Source organism: Hyperolius riggenbachi, chromosome 1 (genome assembly GCF_040937935.1).
Source record: "Hyperolius riggenbachi isolate aHypRig1 chromosome 1, aHypRig1.pri, whole genome shotgun sequence".
Taxonomy (NCBI): domain Eukaryota; kingdom Metazoa; phylum Chordata; class Amphibia; order Anura; family Hyperoliidae; genus Hyperolius; species Hyperolius riggenbachi.
Window position 1 is genome coordinate 587,557,254 of NC_090646.1, and position 16,629 is coordinate 587,573,882.

The 16,629-nt window shown below is 42.7% G+C and overlaps 1 protein-coding gene across 2 annotated transcripts in view; it reads left to right on the forward strand.

The window, feature by feature from the left end:
* The first annotated feature begins 12,738 nt into the window (after positions 1–12,738).
* Positions 12,739–16,629, forward strand: part of ANKDD1B (ankyrin repeat and death domain containing 1B) — a 69,335-nt gene continuing 65,444 nt past the window's right edge. For both annotated transcript variants that reach the window (XM_068271721.1, XM_068271722.1), the window contains exon 1: positions 12,739–13,094. In XM_068271721.1, coding sequence (XP_068127822.1) covers positions 12,929–13,094 — 166 coding nt within the window. In that variant the 5' untranslated portion in view covers positions 12,739–12,928. The remainder of the gene's footprint in view (positions 13,095–16,629) is intronic.

Sequence of the window (16,629 nt, forward strand, 5' to 3'; positions counted from 1 at the left end):
GGGCTCCCAAGCTGGGCTCCAGGGCTGCCCAACTGGTATTGGTCAAATCGAAATATGTCAGCCTCCATATCCCTCTCACTTTAGTCGTCCTTTAACTGAAGGGACTACTTTGCTCTTTCACTTTTAAATAGCAGTTCAGACAGGAAGAAAATGTAATTCAGGGTAAATACACTTTTTTTAAACATCAATGCAGGGTAGTAGCTGCAGCTGTGAATGATAGAACTGATTCCCTCATTGTAAAGCTTCCATGATTGCACTCTTTTATTTATTCCTATGTTATAACTATGCTAATATTAAGCAAGGTACCTTTAAAGAGACACTGAAGTGAAAAAAATATATATGATATAATGAATTGGTTGTGTACTATGAATAATTACTAGAAGATTAGCAGCAAAGAAAATATTCTCATATTTTCATTTTCAGGTATATAGTGTTTTTTCTAACATTGCATCATTCATATAATATGTGCAGATTACACAACACTCAGCATTCAAAATGATTCTTTCAGAGCAGTCTGTGAACTAATGAACTCTCCTCTGCCAGAGAAAAAATAAATAGTTAAGGAACAGTTGAAATAATAAAAGTCAGATAACAGCCCTCTCCACCACTTTGAAAGTCCTAGAGATTAATGGCTTTTTTTGTATAGAGATAACAACTGGAGTTTCTTAACTCTTCCTGTACTGGAAACAATTAGACTGATGTATCTGATCTTAATGTTTTATTTCTTAGCTGTACTACACATACAAATCATAATATCATCATTTTTTTTTTCCCGCTTCAGTGTCTCTATAAGTGCAATAGTGTATTTTAATTGCAGTGTAACAGGAAGAGGTCTTATAAATGTATTTTCATATGAACTATTTTTTTTATTTTAGTTTGTCTGTTTGGCTCAAATGAAATGGTCTTTTAATAATGAATAAGTGTCTGTGCTCATTTGTGTAGGTCACGGTAACAGCTGAGATGGTCAATGAGATGCAAATCATTCCACTTCATTTTCAAGCTGCACAAAAATTGCATAACTGCTTGCATCAGCTATGAATTATCTCTCATCGACCATCCCCAAGCTACAACGATTTTATTATTTAAAGCTTAAAACTAAACGCAATGCCTTAGACATACAGCTGCCCCTCATCTGCCGAGCCTCCCTCCCACCGACCTGAGGACTAGAGTCTAACAATTCAAACTTTTTACAATTTGTAAATGTTGGAGTCATCCCTACACAGGACTCTTTTAAACGTCTTTATCTACATAAAAGGATTGGGAGCTTAATATGTACCCAAGATGACATGTGATATGATGAGATGAACATGTGTATGTAAAGTGCAAAGCATATCACCGTATATTCCGGCGTATAAGATGACTTTTTAACCCTTGAAAATCGTCTGAAAAGTCGGAGGTCGTCTTATAAGCCGAGTGTCAGGCACAGGGTGTGAGTACATGTGCCAGGCTGACCTTGGGCTGTGTACTGCAGTCATCAGGGAAACATTGCAGGCATCGGGATCTCCGTTTGAAGTGAAGTTTCTGGATAGAGAGCAGCCGCTCGCACAAGTAATTGAGCAGCTTCAAGATTCGGGGGGGGGGGTCACCTGACTGATCCTGTGTGACGTGCGCTCACGCTGGAAGAGATTGCTGGCGGAACACACTAGTGTGGAGCGCTCACGTCACCGGTACACTACAGTACCAATCTTTTATACAATATGTTCTGTTATGATGTCCTATGATACCATAAATCTTTTATACTGGTAATACAATAATTTTGATGTGAGGTGCAAAGGGGTTGGTATACAGGTGGATGGAGGAGGCATGTTTTGTGTGTGTATGTCAGTGAAGGTGTACATAGAAATAGGGGTAGCCTTATACGGCGAGTATATCCCAAACTCTATATTTTAACTGGATAAGTTGTGGGTCGTCTTATACGCCGGAATATACAGTAATAACCAGGCTGTTTTACTTGTTTTATTTTTCTGCCTGAAAGAGTTAATTTCTAGACATGGCAGTGACAGCTTCTATCTTGACCTTGTCTTGGGAATATAGTAAACATCACTGATAAGCAAATTACAGTCATAAAAGCTTTCCTGGCAGAATAGAACATCTGAGAGCAGAGGGAGATAAAATACACAAGCTATTGACCTTTTTCTAACTCTGGGACACTTATTAGGCTGGCACTGAGCAGAGGCATCAAAACATTCAATCTAGTTTGTAAATGTTTAAAATAAAAATAGTCTAAATCGGGCAGAAAGTTGCATGCCATCCTGGAATTCGAGGTGAAGGACCATCATGACTGATGAGATAAACAATTATAGTTATCCTCCTACTCCTAAAAATGACTATTGTTTTTTTAGATATCATGTTCGTGGTTATCATTCTGTTATATACCTTGACAAAGGGGACCCGCCATGGCCCCAAAACAGTCGTTGGTGACTGGAATGTACATGTTGTATGAATAAACCACGTTGAACTTGCATTGAGTGTGTGGACCCCTTGGATTTTTGCTTTCAATATAAAATTAAACCCTGGGATATCTAAAAAACAATAGTCATTTTTAGGAGTAGGAGAAGAACTATTATGGTTTATCTCATCAATTTATTTTCACCTCAAGTTCACTTTAAAAGGACAGCAGTATATCAATAGTCTACAAATGTATACTTTAATACATGATCATTGTTATGGTACCTCAAGAGTTTTATATGTGCGTATCTTTCTTTCTTTCTCGCTATGATCTTTTTGTTGTGTTATATTTAAGTTTGCTGGTTTTTATTAAAATTATTTGAACAGTGAATCTGTCTTTTTTTATTCATTTTACTTGGGTTCATGCATACTGTCATTTATGTAATGCTTAAAGAGGGACTTTCACAAAAATAACCTGCAAAATGTAATCTGTCAGAGAAAATTTAATGTTGATAAATGTAAGGTTATGGACCTTGGGCATGCCAACAGCGTCATATGTGATACATGGCATACTGGGAACATCAGACTTGCAGAAGGACTCAGGAATACTGGTTGAGCAACCATACTCAATGCCAAGCAGCAGCAGCAGCTAAAGCAAATAAATTTCTGGGTTGCATAAAATGGAAATAAAATTATATGATGATCGTATTATTACTCCCTCAGTATAAATCACTTGTGAGGCTACAGCAGAGTTTTGGGCACCTCACTATAGAAAGGACATTGGCATACTAGAACAAGTACAAAGACTGCCAACTAAATTAATCTAGGGGATGGGAAGGACTAACCAAGAATAACTAGACAAACTGAGCTTATTTAGCCTGGAAAAAAAAGGCGACTGAGAGATGACTTGATTAACTTGTATAAATAGGAGGGCCGTCTGGATACCTACTTTCTTTTGAAATGTATATATTTGTAAAATATTTTTGGATTTTACTTTTATACCACTACCAACTAGTTTTTCAGCTTTCAACCCTTTTCCTCCTTTTAAACTGTTCTTATGATTTTTACTTGCTTACCATGCTGTTCCATTTAATAATAATTCAGATTCCATAATAAGGAAACTTGTTGCACTGCTGCTCAATGCCGTACAAAGAAATAAAACAGTTGACTATTTGCTGCCTGAAGCAAACTTGTGAGGATGCCCACAGTATAGTTAGCCAGGTATAGGTGCTCCCAGTATAGGTAGCCAGGTATAGGTGCCCTCAGTATAGGAAGCCCGGTATAGGTGCCCTCAGTATAGTTAGCCAGGTATAGGTGGTGCTCCCTGTATAGGTAGCCAGGTATAGGTGCCCTCAGTATAGGAAGACCGGTATAGGTGTCCCCAGTATTGGTAACCTGTTATAGTTGCCCCCAGTATACTTACGCAGGTATAGGTGCCTCCCGTATAGGTAGCCAGGTAGAGGTGCCCACACTATCAGTAGCCAGTTATAGATGCCCACAGTAGACGTGTACCGGGCTACTAGGTGCCCCAGTATAGATAGCCTGGTATAGGTGCCCCCAGTATAGTTAGCCTGGTATAGGTGCCCACAGTAAAGGGAACCTGGTATAGGTGCCCCAGTATAGATAGGCAAGTATAGGTGGACATACTTAACATCCTGCAGCTCCGTATTTTGTCCTCGGTAATGGTCTCTGGTGTCTGCGGCTCTCCCGGCGGTGGGTCCTGGTATCCCCTTCATCAGCGGTGGCTCCTCCAGGCATATGGTGGGCGAACGGCAGCGTCCCCAGCAATCTGCCGCTTATATGACATGCCTCAGGCTGTGTCATGGCAGATCCGCCTCTGGTTCCGCTCCACAGTTTCCTCCTGTTCCTGTCAAATCACATTTGTCAATCACTTACACATGCACACAACAAGATGTGCAAAATCAGTCAATATTTACTGACAGGTTTGATTACTTAACCACCATTAAAATGATCTTTATTCATTTGCTTCTGATCAGTCTGCAGAAGAATTTCTGGTGGGTCAGGAGTGAATATTGGCTTGTGCCAATATTACAAATATAATAAATAAATTGTGCGTGCTCGACTGAGACAAGACTTTGTCCAATGAGTATTATAGCTTCTCCCCACATTCCAGCAGCCTCTGTACACCTGTGCAACATATGCTGTGCTACAACTTGTGTAATTTGAACTAAATGGCTGATCATGTTATTTCAAATTCACATTAGACAAACTTGTGTAAAATGAAAAACGTTTGTATTGCTGACTGTGGCAAGAAACCTCGTTATTGATTCTACATTGGCCAATGAGGATGCCTTAGGCATAAAGGTATGTGTACCATTTTCTACTTGGACTGATGACTGAGTACATCCAAAGGCAATTGTCAGAGCAAAGAAAAATTACACTGAAGTCCGACATCAAGCAAGCAAAAGATAGCAATCTGTATAATGTTTTCATGTTTGCTCTACTTTACAAGGTTCAGCCACTGGTTTGCTTAACCCCTTCCAATCCGATCACCCACATCCTCCCCAGAACTAATATTTTGTTTTGTGATGGGGCACGTCTGTACCTCCTCGCTCTAGAGCAAGATTCTGCATCAGTGGGAGGGGCCAGCACAGGCTTCTGAGCCATAGCTCTGCACGCACGCCAGCTTAATATCCTTATTACGCGGCGCTGTGTGGTGCTGGAGGGGACCAAAGTGTCGGACCCACATGCTCCATGTAAGATTTATATTACGTGGGGCTGGCAGAGATCAGGATATTGAACTTAGTCCGACACTTTAATCTGTGGAGGATGGCGCTGTACCTTTTATCTGGCAACAGCGCCATCTAGCAACAACCAGTTTTCCTACGTCGTACTGTCTGACAGTGGAGTTATAGAGGAGAAGGCCAATGTCTGACATACACCGACATAGGTTTAGCAAGAGATAGAGGACACCTAAATTGAGGGGGATAAGGAGGCTGCCATATTTACAGGTATTTCCTTTTAAACAATACCAGTTGCCTGGGAGTCCTACTGAGCTATTTGGCTGCAGCATTGTGTCTAAATCACACACCTGATACAAGTAAGGGGCTAATCCATTCAGACACACTAGATCTTCATGCTTTGGTATACAGGATCTTCGAACAAAAGGGTAAAGAAGCAAGGCTTACCAGATTCCAACAACCCACATTATAAGGTTGTAAACGAGTTTGATAGGTGGTCCGCAGAACTTTCAAATGGTGTCGTTTCACCAGCGATGTTGCACACTACAGATTCCTCCGGAATATAGTAGATATCCTGAGATCGCAGAGACTCACCAAAGGGGAGTCCAGTAGGATAGTGACATGAAAGAGATGTACGGCACATCTAAGTGTAAACCGTCTTTATTACATAACAAGTAAAACAATTAAAAACAAGGATAAAGGAAAACTCACATACGGGGCCCGTGCACTGGGAAGGCGACAGGCGGCACCATTTTATTTGAGGTCTTCTATTGACCATTTTATGCGCGCTACTTTTTTCGGGGTTCCCAGTGCACGGGCCCCGTATGTGAGTTCTGCGGACCACCTATCAAACTCGTTTACAACCTTATAATGTGGGTTGTTGGAATCTGGTAAGCCTTGCTTCTTTACCCTTTTGTTCGAAGATCCTGTATACCAAAAAATGATGAAAGCTGTATTACTATAGACCTGCGCTGACTTTATATATTCATTGCTTGTGTGGACTTTTGGACATTGTCCTTCTCGGCTGCGGTCGCCTTCTGCCTTGGCGCTGACACTTGTTGTTTATTTAGATCTTCATGCTTGTTCAGGGTCTATGGCCAAAAGTAGTATAATACAAGTGTAACCCGATTTATCCGTTAGCACTCGGCTCCGGCTGAGGAGAATCCACCAGACACCTACTGATGAAATGATCAAAGATTTATTCGTGACCTAACAGTGGTCACTGGTAGTTTCAATAAACCCGTAATATTTCAACTACACAATACAGCTCCCTTGCACATCACAGGTCAAAATACACAATCTTTTTATCTTCACAGCCGGTGCACCAGTAAAAGCTGCGTAATAAAAAGGTTGTTACATACAAATTATATATGAAAGTTTAGCTACAAAGGTCTTCAATAATCAACCACTTTACAGCATGTTTACATCACCGTACCATGTGTGGGGAATAGGGGCTGGGGAAGGGACAGGTCTACTGAGCAGTTCAGTTCCTAAACAGTTTGTCAGTCCCTTGTAACCAAGTCCAAGCTATATTGTTCAGCAAAACCCTGGGGGGAACTCGTGACAGTTTTCAAGATGGTACTGAACAGTTCCATAGTCCGTTGGTTGATCCAAAAGAATGTTCACTTTGCTCAGAAGACTCTTTACCCTTTGTAATATCCCACCAAACCCACTTTGCACTTAGCACCACCTGTCTGGATAGAGCCTCCTCCCAAAATAACAAACAAAATAAAATAATCAAAAAGGGTTAGAAAAATAAAAGAAAACAAAATAAAGCGCAAAAGTGACCAATGCACCCAGCTAAACCACCAAGATCACCCTCCCACGATATAACTCTCCTTAACCTTCCTGGCGGTAAGCCCGATCTGAGCTCGGGCTATGCCGCGCAGGAGGATTTCTCAGGCCCTGCTGGGCCGATTTGCATCATTTTTTTATTTGGTACACGCAGCTAGCACTTTGCCCGATCGCCGCACCCCCCCCCCCCCAGACCCCGTGCGCTGCCTGGCCAATCAGTGCCAGGCAGCGCTGGGGGGTGGATCGGGACTCCCTTAGACGTCCATGACGTCATCCCACCCTGTCGCCATGGCGACGGGGGAAGCCCTTCAGGAAATCCCGTTCTTTGAACGAGATTTCCTGATCAAAGATCGCCGGAGGCAATCGAAGCGGGCGGGGGGATGCCGCTGTACAGCGGCTATCATGTAGCGAGCTCTAGCGGCTATCATGTAGCGAGCCCTAGCCCTAGGCTCGCTACATGATTACAAAAAAAAAATTATTTTAAAAACACTGCTGCGCTGCCCCCTGGCAGATTCTAATAGACCGCCAGGAGGGTTAAGTGCACCAAGCCGCGCAAGGCATGGTTTAGCGATTTGGGCTGCGCAGAATGGAAGCTGTAGCCGCATCTCAAACTGCTGCGGCTTCCAGTAGAAATAAGCCCTTAAAGAGAAACTCCGACCAAAAATTGAACTTTATTCCAATCAGTAGCTGATACCCCCTTTTACATGAGAAATCTATTCCTTTTCACAAACAGACCATCAGGGGGCGCTGTATGACTGATATTGTGGTGAAACCCCTCCCACAAGAAAAGTTCGTACTTTTTTTTGGCAGTTTCCTGTCTGTGAACCTTGTTGCATTGTGGAAAATAGCTGTTAAGCTGGCCACTAACGGTCCAATTTCTAGCGAAAAATCGTTCGAGCGATCAGAAATTCTGATCGGACGAAAAATCGTTCACTACACCATCAACTAACCAATCATTGCTTCCTATCTATCACGACCACCTAGAAAATCCAAATTTTCATTCGACGAAAATTCATTCGGGTGACATTTTTTTCACTCGTTCATAATCGATTGTGTCCACCAATGGAAATTATTTACAACCAATCTGATCAGAATTTCTGATCGCTCAAAGGATTTTTCGCTAGAAATTGGACCGTTAGTGGCCAGCTTAACAGCTGTTTCCAACCGCCAAAAACCATGCAGCAGCTACATCACCTGCTAACACTAAAATGTTCACTGGAGTTACTCTTTAAACCATCCATCCTGCCAGAGAAAATGCCAGATCAGCAGCAGAAGCTCACTCTTTATCTTGGTCCCCCCTTAGCACCTAAACTAGTTTGCTCTGCACTCCCACTGTTCACAGTATGACCATCCTTGGCTCCTGTGCTTGAGATTCCTGAATCTGTACATTATTTTAGTGTTACCTTTCTGCTGGGCAATCAGCAGGATATCTACTTATACAGAAACGCCACAACGGCTTTTTGTTCCAGCTTTAGCTTTTTTCACGTCTTAGGAAAATACTCCTTCAGAGTAAATATTTATTATCATAACATTTGTTCAGCATTGAGCTGTGTGCAGGTATCCCACCCACTGAAGTCAGTCTGAAGAATAATACGTGAACCGGCCTCCTTTTTTTTTTACATATTCCTCATCTTATTGTTGCAGGAAACGCTGTGTACTCATGAGCAGGTTACATGGCGGCAGAACAGTAACTTCCATGTTTTCATCCAGTGGCGTTGCTAGAGATTATGGGGCCCCATAGCAAAACTTTAATGGGGCCCTGAGATGTAGACACTCTTTAGCTATGCCACCTGCCCCTATAGATATGAATTCATTGGCAATTTACATTCTCGTGAAATCTCCACTGTATATAGTCCATGGGCACTGATAGAGGGTGGAGGAACATAAGAAAGTTAATAGTGAATATATCAAGCACCACCTGGGCCCCCTCTGCCCCAGGGCCTCAGAGCAGCTGCTATGGCTTATTGCTACGTCCCTGTTTTCATCTTATCACTTTTGGTGCTATTATTTTAATGCTAAAAGAAATCCCCCAATAAGGCTTTGTTCACTGTGGCCAAGGCAGAATTTATAATTCTGGTGCCCCTAGGCCAAGTATGTTGTGACTCCTCTGTCTTGTGCAGCAGCGCCCCTCCCATTCCATTCTTGTGCAGCAGCGCCCCTCCCATTCCATTCTTGTGCAGCAGCGCCCCTCCCATTCCATTCTTGTGCAGCAGCGCGCCCCCCATTCCATTCTTGTGCAGCAGCGCCCCTCCCATTCCATTCTTGTGCAGCAGCGCCCCTCCCATTCCATTCTTGTGCAGCAGCGCGCCCCCCATTCCATTCTTGTGCAGCAGCGCCCCTACCATTCCATTCTTGTGCAGCAGCGCCCCTACCATTCCATTCTTGTGCAGCAGCGCCACTCCCATTCCATTCTTGTGCAGCAGCGCCCCTCCCATTCCATTCTTGTGCAGCAGCGCCCCTCCCATTCCATTCTTGTGCAGCAGCGCCCCTCCCATTCCATTCTTGTGCAGCAGCGCCCCTCCCATTCCATGTGCAAACCCTCTTCCATGTGTATCATCCATGTACATCACCTCCTTTCTTTCATGAACAGTTTCCCTTGAGCACCAGTTTCCCTTTCTCATGTATATCTTCCCATTTTCAGCCTCCTTTTTCATATGTAGCAATCCCTCTTTCATGTCCAGGTGCCCATGTGGGCTGGAGCCACGCAAGGCCCGGGCCTTTGTGGCCTCTCTAGAAATCCACATCTGATCCACATGTTGCATTGCATATAGTGGAGCTTCGGTTGTGCATTGCAGTGAGCCATGTTACAATGCATCACTGTGAACATAGCCTTACAGATGAACTATCTGTAAATAAGGCACACGGTCTGTTCGCCAGAAACACTCTGGTATTTCTACAAAAAAATAATAGCAGTTTCAGATGGCCGGATTTATAAAAGTGTATCACTGACGCTTCTATCATTGACATTTTAATTCAGGATTGCCACTTTCTGTAGTTTCTTCATTTTCTCAGTATTTATTGCCATATTTACAAAGTGCCAGTAAGCCTGATTACTATAATCTCACCATCCCCCAATACACCTAAAGGTGTGGGGTACCTGTTGGCACCCAGATGTTCCCCCAGGTACCACCACCCTTCCACTTGCAGTAGGCAATCCTGTCAAAATAGGCTGCTTGTCAGCTTGATTGGCCTAATGTATTGGTGTTTACATAACTTCAACTGATAGATCAGTCCATCAAAATAAGCTATGTGTCAGATTGAGCTATATTGTACACTGGGTTTAAATTTAGATGCTGCTAAAAAATGGTTAAGGTTAGGCACCAGTCTGTGAGAAGGGAGGAGGGGTTAGGCACCAAGCTGAAAGAAAGGTTAGGATTAAGGTTCAGTTAACCGTAGTGCTATAAGCCATCAAACCAATCACTGGGTGTGTGACTGGAACACTGGTAGACATGGGGGTTCAGCAGTGGTGTTCCATCTAATGTTGGGTGTGGACATTTGGTGCCCACTTGCGGCATCTTTGGGCCAACTCACAGATATCCCATGGTTATTTCCTCTATGAGAAACTACACACAATGGCTGCACTAATGTTGGGGTCAAATGTGTTTCAACGATGTAGTCAGGGCCGGATTTGTACTTTTTACCGCCCAAGGCCAACTATACCATCTGTATGGTTGTTATCTCTGTGTGCCCCAATGAGAATTCTCCTTACTTTCCATCATTGGTGTCACAGACAATAGCTATTTTAGTAATACCTGTATAGATTAGAAGTTATGTTTTGAAGTTTTATGTTATGCTTGCCATCTCATTAATGATGGACCCATTGCATCACCATGAGAGTTTGACTGATGTATACCTGCAGGATAGCGCTTACAGGTCTTGCATGGACGGAACAAGTACAGGACAGAGAGTTCAAAGGTAAATCTGTTCTTGTAGTTAGGATGACTGCATAGAACAGCTTTCCTGCCCCTCACTGAGCCTCCCCTAAACTTCTGGTGCCCTAGGCCATGGCCTATGTGGCCTTGCCAGAAATTCCGCCCTGGATATAGTATAACCTTCCTGATGGCTTTGGCACTAGTGTACATTTTGGGCAGCAGGTGAGTGTGGGGAGGGGGGGTAGTTAAAATTAAGCCAAGGTGATTATAATGGATGCCATATTTATTTGATTTTTAAAGTGAATGGGAACAGTGTGGTGTAAATTAAAAAAAACAGATATTTACCTAAGGAAAGGGAAGGCTCTGGGTCCTATAGAGCCTTCCCACTCCTCTACCTGCCCTCGGTGCATAGTTCCCATCTATTGATCTAAGTCCCCGGTAGAAAGACCGACGGCTTCTTTGAAAAGCCGCGATCTTTCTGAAGAAAAAAAAAGTTTCCCGTCCTCCCTATACTTCCTGGAAGCAAGAGTGCTCACCCCTAGGACTAAAAAATAAAATTTGACTGTGGCCATCTTGTGGCCAAATAGTAAAACTACATCTACATACATATTTTATTAAATAAACACACATTATTACATTTGAAAATAACTTTACCTCCAACACTAAAAATTAAATAAAATTTTAATGAAAAAAAAAAATTACAATTAAAAAAAAAAAAAGTTACCTAAGGCTCTGAACTTTTTTAATATGCATGTAAAGAGGGTATATTACTAATATTTTTTAAATTATAGGCTTATAATTAGTGATGGACGCAAAACTGAAAAATTGCACCTTTATTTCCAAATAAAATATTAGCACCATACATAGTGATAGGGACATAATTTAAATTGTGTAATAACCGGGACAAATGGGCAAATAGAATACATATGTTTTAATTATGGTAGCATATATTATTTTAAAGCTATAATGGCTGAAAACTGAGAAATAATGATTTTTTTTTTCTTAATATTCCTGTTTAAAATGCATTTAGAAAAAAATAATTCTTAGCAAAATGTACCACCCAAAGAAAGCCTAATTGGTGGTGGGGAAAAAAACAAGATATACATCAATTCATTGTGATAAGTAGTGATAGTTATTGGCGAATGAACGAGAGGTGAAAATTGCTCGGATGGATAAGGTGAAAAATGACTGAAGGCTGAAGTGGTTAAGTACGGTAGCTTAAACCAACAAGATGAACTCTGAACTGAAAATTAAGTGGAAATAAAACATGCACATTTCATACTTATCTGCCAAGTATTCTACTCCTCAGTCTCTTTCTCCTCTCCTGCATCCTGTTTGTCCACTGTGATCAATGGAATTTTCCGTCCTCCAATTTGAAAATGTCCATTATCCTATAACAGCATCCTGGTCTGCACACTGTTAAACTGTAATATCGCCCACTTGAGCCATATGGAAACTTGGACATTACCTTGCTTATCAGTTGTCCTTTCAATTTTAACTGGCAGCAACTGATATATTTCAGTTTTGAAAAAAAAAATCCTGTAAGAAAAGGAATCGTTGTAAGAAGAATATGGTGAACTTCTGAGAGGAACTGACGGTGAGGTTAGTATGTAATGTTCATTTGCAGGTACATAATATGTTTATTTTAAATAATTGTACTTGTTTCAGGTTCCCTTTAAGCAGAAAAGGTAATCAGACGGGTTCCTCACTAGACTGAGATTCCTCGCAAAGGTAGCTAAAAGTGACAGAACCTTGCATAAAAACAATGCAAGTGCAGCTCTCACATTTCTATCCTGACAAGTTCACATTAACAACCAGCCTGAAGAGTTGACATAAACTTTAGCAGATCACAGTAGGCAGGTATGAGTCAGCTGGGTCTGGTTGTCCCTGCAGGGGACTCCTGTGGCACACACGGCATACCTGTTTAATGACAATGACGGAGCTAGTCAGGGAGGCGAGACCAGCAGCCCAGCCCTGTTCCCATATATGAAATGTAGACAAGGAACAGACACAGGTGCTGACCAGCACAGCCCTCCACGTGGGTACGTTGCACTGTAAGAACAGAGAATATGGGGGATGTTTTGTGAAGAGTTTTTCTATTAATTCCGAGGTCTGCAGTCACAAAGTTTCACCTTCACAGAGGAATACTGAGGAACAAGAAACTGCGACAACATGATAAAGACAGGAGAAGCAAAGGCAAAGTTGGTTGGATTGAGCAGCAGTGCTCAGAAGGCGTTGGGCAATGTCTCTGGAACAGTCACCGGGACTGTCAATGGCCTCGTACAAAACGTTCGGAGTAAATACACTACTCCGAGCCCTCAGGAGGATCATGAGATCAGTAAGTCGTGTAAAGATGTTAAAGTGGTCTGAAACTCTGACATAACATTCAATAATGTGTTTTCCTACATTATTGTATTATTCATACAGTTATCATATTTGCTTTTGTGCACAAGTAATATTGTCTATCTACAAATTACAAGTTTCCAAAGTGTAGTTTATCTTGCGCTGAAAGCTGCCATTGCATTTTATTCCAGCTGCTTTTTATTATGTATTAAAATCTTCGAGTGAGCTGTTCTGAACTGTGTGTATGCTTGAAGCACAGAGAGCTTCTCAGAGAGTGTTTTCAGTTGTTTACACACAAATGTAACAACATTGGAATGTAAACAAAGATACTGTTATCTCCAGTCTGGATGCAGATCTCAAGCTGAATCGCCTTTCCATGGCAGGACAAGGTGCTGTTTAACTGTTTTAATGATGTTCTGCTACAATTTTTTTTTGGGATAGTAGCTTTAAAGCTGTAAGGACTCTTTTAGAGCAATGTAGAAATGCTGACTTTCAGACCACTTTAAGGTGACACTTTTAGCGCGATTCCCGCTCAGTGCAAGATGCTAGCATTTTTTAAAAACCGCTAGCCCATGTAAGCCTATGGTAGTGTTCTCACTGCCGCGTTTGAGGTTAGCGTTCACCACAAACGCATAACATACAGCATTTTGCCAACGATTCGCGATTATCGTGATCGCTCCCAAAACGCTGCAGTGTGTAGTGATTTTTCCATGTTAATCGAGTAAAAATCACTCCCGCAAAACGCTAGTGGTAATCGCCAGCATTTTGCGGTTTTAGGTGTAAATGGGGCCTAATACTGTAGTCCAGGGTGTTTGCTGGCATACCTATGAAAGTGCAGACAGGAGATTTTGGCACAGAGTAAAGACGTTAAAAAGCTTACTCTGCTCCTGCACAAGTCTCAGAGGCGCTAATTGCTATTCCTTCTCGAGATCGCCATGGATAGTGTGAGAAAGATGCAATTCGGTTTCCAGCTATTGCTGGCAACTGAATTACAGTGTTTTTGTAGTAATTTGTCTTTTGACGGTGCCCATATCACTCACTGAGCGCTGCTTTATCCATAATTCCAGTTACGGCCTATGGTGGCCGCCGGCGCCCAAATCTCCTGCGCTGTTTTTACAGCACTCGAGTTTCCTGTGTAATCCTGCTGTAACAGAATGGAAAGAGCAGAGGCGGTCAGAGGGTCGGGCATGATCTAGTCATGGTCACTGCTTACTATCGCCTGACCTCTTAGGCTAGGTTCACAGTGGGCGCCGCAAGTTATCCGCGTGTTGCGTTGCATACAGTGGTTGAAAAACAGGTGTCACTGTTAACGCTCGGTTTTTGTGACCGGGATGCTGAAGGCCGTTAGACTGCACCTCACTGGCCACACTGTGAACATCACATTGTTTTTTCATAACGGTATAGCTTTCCAGGTTACAATACGGCCATTATACCATACCGCCAAGCCCCACTGTAAACCTAGCCTTACAGTGAACCCGGGGTGAGAGGGATATGGAGGCTGCCATATTTATTTCCTTTTAAGCAATACCAGTTGCCTGGCTGTCCTGCTGATCCTCTGCTTTCAGCCATAGACCCTGAACAAGCATGCAGTAGATCAGGTGTCTCTGAAAATATTGTCAGATCTGACAAGATTAGCTGCATGCTTGTTTCTGGTGTAATACAGACACTACTGCAGCCAAATAGATCAGCAGGACTGCCAGGCAACTGGTATTGTTTAAAAGGGAATAAATATGGCAGCCTCCATATCATTCTCACTTGGAGTTTGGGGAGGTACCACTAATGCCAGCTTATCAGAGGTGGAACAGTACTGATCAGGCAAGATTTTCTTTTCCCCTTTGGTAACTTGTAAGCCTCAAACAGGAAGTAGATTCAAGTCTAGTGAGATGCTATTAATTCCGACTTCCATGCAAATTTAAAGCTAATTGTAAGCTGCTTAGTACTGGGCCAATCAACATCAGGAGAAAATGCATCTGATTGTCCCAACTTTACACAGCATAAAATGTGCATGCAGAAATATTATCCTCTCATTCACCTTCTCTAATCATATCTAAAATGATTGGTTATGGGCTCTTCAGCTGAAAATCTCTTGGCAGCCTATGACTGTCTCCGCATCAATCAGCCAAACACTGCCTCCGCTAGTAGCCAGGGTTTTCACACATGAGAAAAAAAATGCACAGAATTCCAGCTGACACCAAATAGATTTCAAATGATGATTTCAGGTATCAAATCTTTAATGTCTGTGAAGCATCTATCCAGTGATGGCTAACCTTGGCACTCCAGCTGTGACAAAACTACAAATCCCATCATGCCTCTGCCTCCCGAGTTATGCTTAGAACTGTTACAGTATTGCAATGCCTCATGGGACTTGTAGTTCCACCACAGCTGGAGTCCCAAGGTTAGCCATCACTGATCTATACCCTCAGGCACATTTCAACAACAACAAATAACATTTGTAGAGTGCTTTTCTCCCATAGGACTCAAAGCGCATAAGCTTGGCTCCGACCATTGTGGTACAGAGGAAGAATTTTATACGTCGGGAAATGCCAGGCTAAACAGGTGGCTTTTCAGTCTGGATTTGAATAGCTCCAGGGATGGTGCTGTCTTTACTGGGTGTGGCAGGGAGTTCCAAAGAGTAGGGGCAGCATGACAGAAGGCTCTATCTCCAGATTTTTTTGAGGTGCACTCTGGGAGTGACCAAGTTTATAGAACTAGCTGATCTGAGGTTGTGAGAGGTGTGGTGCAGCTTCAGCAAGTCCTTCATGTATCAAGGGCCCAGATTGTGCAGGGATTTGAATGTCAGCAGTCCAATCTTGAAGAGTATTCTCCATTCTACTGGTAGCCAGTGCAGTGAGCGAAGGATCGGTGTAATGTGGCAGTGGCGAGGCTGGTTTGTTAGCAATCTGGCAGTAGCATTCTGCACTAATTGCAGGCGACGCAGGTCCTTTTTGGGGAGGCCAGCATAAAGGGCATTGCAGTAGTCCAGCCGTGATGTGGGCGTGGACTAGGGTTGGAAGATCCTCTGGGGGAATCAGATGTTTAATCTTTGCAATGTTCTTCAGATGAAAGTAGGAAGATTTAACTACAGATGAAATTTGGTTTCTGAAACTTAAATCCCCATCGATTAGTACGCCAAGGCTGCGCACAAGGTTGGAGCTGTTTATGTCCGAATACCCAATCCTGATTGGTGTTGCTTTAGGATAGAGCTGTTTTGATGGCGAGCACTGGCTTTGGACAAAGAGGACCTCAGTTTTGTCAGCATTCAGTTTCAACCAGTTATCATTCATCCATGCCTGTAGCTCAGCTAAGCAAGAGTTTATTTTTGGAGTAGGGTCTGTTCCACCAGGTTTGAAGGACAGGTATAGCTGTGTGTCATCGGCGTAGCAGTGGTACGTCAGGCCATGTCGTTGGATAAGTGTACCGAGTGGCAACATGTAGATTGCAAACAGCAGAGGGGATAGGATTGATCCTTGTGGCACTCCGAATTGTAGAGGTGCAGGTTTGGACATTATAGGGCCTAGGGATACTCTCTG